This window comes from Olea europaea, unplaced genomic scaffold, assembly GCF_002742605.1.
Source record: "Olea europaea var. sylvestris unplaced genomic scaffold, O_europaea_v1 scaffold1965, whole genome shotgun sequence".
Classification (NCBI taxonomy): domain Eukaryota; kingdom Viridiplantae; phylum Streptophyta; class Magnoliopsida; order Lamiales; family Oleaceae; genus Olea; species Olea europaea.
The window spans coordinates 283293-289183 of NW_019237499.1; the positions used below are offsets into that span (position 1 = coordinate 283293).

At 37.2% G+C, this 5891-nt stretch overlaps 1 protein-coding gene across 1 annotated transcript in view; it reads left to right on the forward strand.

Moving 5' to 3' along the window:
- LOC111379278 (GDSL esterase/lipase At5g45960-like) overlaps nt 1-5453 on the forward strand; it is a 25408-nt gene extending 19955 nt beyond the window's left edge. The window contains exons 4-5 of the mRNA XM_023002635.1: nt 4531-4795; nt 5175-5453. Coding sequence (XP_022858403.1) covers nt 4531-4795; nt 5175-5368 — 459 coding nt within the window. The 3' untranslated portion in view covers nt 5369-5453. The remainder of the gene's footprint in view (nt 1-4530; nt 4796-5174) is intronic.
- Nucleotides 5454-5891: the final 438 nt, after the last annotated feature.

Here is a 5891-nt window from a genome sequence, read left to right on the forward strand (position 1 = left end):
CCAATCTCCTCAACACAGTAACCAAACTCTCCATGATAACACGTTCCCCCGTCGGCGTCCACAAGTGACACTCGAACCCAAACCCGGGTTCCTAAAATTCTCCCTGGAATTAACAATCACTGGACAGGGTCGAAGCATACCCTATAGTAGAAAAACCACACCAAATGCACAATCAGAAGGTCCCTTGCCAATATTGTCACCTTTAATGATTTCTAAAGCATTACAGATATCTCCAAAACTGTACCTACGCTCCATGAGTCCACTGGCATTACAAGAACACAGTGTACCCGCTAAAATTGGTGGCAAAGCGGAATTACCAATACTCCCTTGAGCAAAGTTCTTAACTGACCCAGAGCGAAACTCGAGAGGTACTATACCAAATTGAATGTCCACCACGGTACTGAACTTCTCCAAATGTCTTTGAACTAGTTGTGCGCTCCCCTGCAAGATGTACAACTGGGATTTTCTTCGTCCCTTCAATACAACCCGGACACCCCTTTAAACCTTCAAGACTCCACCTCCACCAGAAAATTTGAACCCTTTTTCATCCAAGGTACTCAGTGATATGAGATTCTTTCCCAAGTCTAGAACATGTCGAACCTGATCAACTGTCCTCACTGTTCCATCCTATAGCCTCAATATGACCCGACCGATTCCTGCAACCCAGCAAGATAGGTTGTTTTCCATCAAAACTCCAACTTGGTTCACCATCTCATATGTTTGAAACAAATCCCTATTGGGACACATATGATACGAACAAGAAGAATCCAAAATCCACTCCTCAGGTTTGGATTCCTCGTCAAATACAGCCAACATCACATCTCTATCATTACAAAAATTTTCAACAATATTAGTCTCGTTCGAATTACCTGATTGCTCCGCAGGATTTGCATGTAAATCACCTTTACCCTGCAACTTGTCACAATCTTTCTTGATGTGCCCTTTCCTCTTGCAGTAATAACAATACACATTGCTGTACCTCACCTTCGATCTACCCCTTCGTCGATCACCATGAGTAACAAGAGCATCCCCACTCCTAGATGCAAGATCTCCAACCAACAACTCCATCTTCTCTTTTGATAACAGGGCATCGTATACCTCCTCAATGGATAACGTGTCACGACTATACAGAATAGTATCATGAAATGATGAAAAATAATTGGGTAGCGAACGCAACAGGACCAAGGCTAGATTCTTTTCATCATATTTTACCTCCAACGTCTCCAAATCTGCAACGATCTCCTTGAACACAGCAAGGTGGTCCTGCAGTGACCCTCCTTACACCATGCGATGAGAATACAACCTCTGCTTTAGAGTCAGTTTGCTCGTCAAACTCTTTGTCATGCACAACTGCTCCAGCTTGAGCCACAAAGCAGCCGCTGTCTTCTCCTTCAAAACATCTTGTAGCAAATTGTTGGATAAATGAAGTTGAATTTGCGCTAAAGCCTTTCGATCCTTTCGTTGTTTCTCCTCCATAGACAAGTTTGCTGGCGTCCTATCAAAACCCAGTAAAGCATCATCAAGATCCATCTGCGTCAACACAGCTCTCACATTTACTTGCCACAGCGAAAATCTTGTATTTTGATCCAATAGCGTAATTTCATACTTTAACAAATTCATCTCTGAAAAATCTCAATCAAATTACGAAGAACTTGCAACCTGTAACTCCCAAAACTAAAAACTACCGAACGTGCAAGGGGCAAAATAGTCCAAAACCACAATTTTACCCAAAACTAAAATTGGACACCACCACAATGTCCTTCTTGTCGTTTGAAGAAAACTACCTGAGGACACCGTCGTCGGAAACCACCACACGCACCGCCATTCTCTAGCCGGAGTTTCCACCGTCGGCGAACGGCCGGAAACGCGCCGACGACCTGTGACCCTTTCTGTACCTTTTTTCCTGCTAATTCCACTAGTGGTGATCGTTTCTCCAAATTCTTTTTGGTTTGACTAGAAAAAGCAAAAATAGATCCGGCAAAAAATCGAAAAACTGGACAGATTTATTTTCTGATTTTCTGGTAATTTTCAGACCAATTTCTGATCAGTTTCAGGCCAAAAATCCACCAATAACCCCGATCTGATACCACTTGTTGGGATTGGTGGAAACAAAACGCAAGAATTTAGATTTAATGGACACCAATTTGAAGTATAATATAAGATCGCAAAATAGCACAAACAAGATTAAAGTAAAAGATGAATTAAGCAAAGGAACGAGGAATTTTATTAATATGGAGAGAATTACAATTGGACAGCAATGATACTTCAATAAAACTGACAGAGGCGACATTAATTTATAGTCGACGAGTCTAACCCTAAAAGAGTCCCAAAAAGGTAGAAAATATAATGCAATTTAGACTACTATTTGAGTCACACTTTTAACAGTATTGTGATCCCTATAGTGATGAATTTTGTAGTATTTCATTTTTTGGTCCCTCGAGAAAGGGTGTTCTTCATCCATAACCGGTGAAGGTCTGGGGATATTGCATGGATCATATCACTGGGCTCCATAAAACATTAATATTTCAATTTTTGTAATTAAAAAGAATGTACATGGGTTTTACCTTTGAGCTTTTCCGTTTGACCTTCCTCTACTTTCTTTCGATTGGCAATAGTTCTTCAGTTTGGATCTCACTTTGGATCAATTTTACCAACTAATAATAGGATGTAGGATTCCGATTACGAACATCCTACCAGAAGAGAGTCTCCATCATCAAATCATTCCATAAGTCATCTAGCCCTTTCATTCAATATAGTCCCAGCTATCAATTTAGCTTTGAACTGTGCAAAATAGCTCTTTAGAGACTCTCATTCTTCTTACCGCTTGTTATTCAATTGCGTGGCTGTAACTTGTCTGATTCTACTTCTAGGGAATGCTACCAAGAAGGTTTGCTTCAATTGTGGCAAGTTTCTGATTGATCCTAGCAGCAATTTGCTATACCATCTTTTAGCCTATCTATCCAGAGTTAAGTGGAACCCTTGCACTTCATCTGTGTCATGTATTCGAACTAATGGTACATAAGATCTCATTTTCGATTGTACTTCTCCATTATAGGACGAATAAAATTGTCAAAGATTGGCACCTCTTTGATTTCCTTGAAGAGCGGCATGCATTTATCATCGCCATCCATTTCATATGATCTAGTCGAATGACCATTTTACTATTTTGTTGGAAGAGCAATGTATGATGTATCACCATAATTTTTAGTTCTTCAATCTCTATGATGATAATTTTGAGTTGATCTCCTATAGCAGGATCTTAATTCATCCATTGACCTCCCTATCTCATATTCGTCATCATACAGATCCTTCCTTCTCTTCTCTATGATATCATTGGTTTTTGAAACCTACAAGTTGCTATTCTTCTCATGGAAGAAGTTGGTTGCACGTTTATCTTCATTTATTCCCAAATCAACTTGCCAATTTCTTGCCAAATTTTCAGTTTTTGCTTGCAACGATGCATTCTTCACGATGTAATTTAGACTCTTATGCCTTTTCATGTATTATTGTCATAATAGATGCATTTTTTTAAGTAACAATGATGAGTGGAAGAACTGCTGGTTTGCGGTCTTGACGACGTTTTCCGCCATTGTCATTTTGGATTATCGTCACTATTTAAACGCTCATCGCTATTATGTCCTTTTGGTGATAAATTTTCTTCTGAATTTTCTCCCATAGGATTCATCATTTTTTTAGATGAAAAATTTCCCGAGTATGATGGAGTTTCGTGGTTTTCCTTGTTCAAGTTTAAGTAACAATGATGAGTGGAAGAACTGCTGGTTTGCAGTCTTAACGACGTTTTCCGCCATTGTCATTTTGGATTATCGTCACTATTTAAACGCTCATCGCTATTATGTCCTTTTGGTGATAAATTTTCTTCTGAATTTTCTCCCATAGGATTCATCATTTTTTTAGATGAAAAATTTCCCGAGTATGATGGAGTTTCGTGGTTTTCCTTGTTCAAGTTTTCCCTCAAATTGTGCCAAATTTGTTGATAATAGAAATCATATCAACAAATCTTACTCACCTAACTATAACTTTCACATCCTAAACACGTTAGTTTTCATATTCAAATAGGAGTAAGAAGAGAAATAACTATTTGAGAGAGAGATTTGAATTGTATACATTCTTTTTTCAAATAAGAGGGTATTTATAGATTTCCCTCCAAGTATTGAGGTAATTTGGTCATTTTTAGGGAATACTAGATGGCAGCTCCTCATAGGCTCTCTTATAACTAATTGGTTAGGAATCACGCTTCATTTGTTCATGTGCCATTTATTGATAGCATGTAACCAGCTTGGACTGAAAATAATTCATAATCTTAAAGTAAGCCTCCCATGCTTTCGTTCTTCTCAAGTATCGCAAATGCTTCGCCAATGCTAGCTAGGTTCATAGATTTTATTTCAAGGGCTAAACACCCATTTTGATATTATTATTTGATTTTATGCTTAATAGCTAATACGAGTAGAAAATATTGTTAGAAATATCTCTTATCCATCAGGTGACACATTAAATATGCATTTTGCACAGGATCTATTGGACCAAGGAGCTCGAACAATAGCTTTTGTGGGACTTCCACCAATGGGGTGCTTGCCCATTTTAATAACACTCAATTCCGGTAATGCATTGCATAATCGTGGATGCATTGAATCATTATCCGTTACTGCGGTTGATTACAACCAGAAGCTACAAATGAAATTGAAAACCATGCAAAGCCATGTCTCTGGTGCCACAATCGTTTATGCTGATATTTATAAAGTAATGGATGAAATGACTCAAAATCCCTCCAAATTTGGTAAGTTGATTAGCCTTCTTTATTTCTTGGCCAAGTGATTATTTTAATTATCTTGAGCAAAAATTCTTTTGAGGCCAAAGAGAGGTAAATGGCCATACCATCTTTTAGAGGGTCCAAAACTAAGGAGAAGTCTGTCTATAAAACAAATCATGCGAATCGTCGATCCTTTCTACTTCGGGGCGATGAGTACCACCTTCTTACTTCAAGGCTAATGCTTAAAAGTGACTTACCGTAAATTTTGGACATCATTCTCTTCCTTAATCTTATTCAACCATGTTTAATATAATGTACTAAAATATTTTTCTGTCTTTTTTTTTTTCAATTATTATTTTTATTAATTTTCTGAACAATAAAAAAAGGGATAAAATGTGACATGCAGGTTTTAACATCGTCCACGTCGGTTGTTGTGGAAGTGGATATTTAGAAGCTTCAATTTTATGCAATCCAGCATCACCGGTTTGCTCTGATGCCTCCAAGTATATGTTCTTTGATTCAGTACACCCAACTGAAGCAACATACAACTACATCTTCAAGTCACTGCGTCATGCCATTGATCAAATTGTCAAGAATTAGTATTTTTTATTTTTAATTGAGTGTAGTCCAAATAATGATTCCCCCCAAAATTTGCAAAAAAGTTCGTAAACTGTTTTCATACTTAGCAATGGGAATTACTCTATACACTCTTACATACGTATTAACTGATTACAATTATCCAAAAATAGCCTCTTGCTCCGGGTTTTACCTAATTATAAATGGGAAAATAGATTTATAATATGACTATAATTGTATATCGGACAAAACTCAAGTTGCCTCTTTTTTGTTGGTTGCAATTTTAAATTATTCACTTATTGGACTATGCTTTGATGTTTATTCTGGATTTATCGATATTGGAAATTACATGTCTTACGCACAAAATAAAAAATAAAAATTATAATTCAGAAATTACGTTTTTGCATCTTTTTTTTATCCCATTGTTACTGTATTTTATAAAGTAAACTTGACATGCAAAAAAATACTTAACCCCAAAGAATAATCAATTCCAATAGCTTATAACACCTCACCAAGCAAGTCACATCAATTTCCCCTCAATTATAGC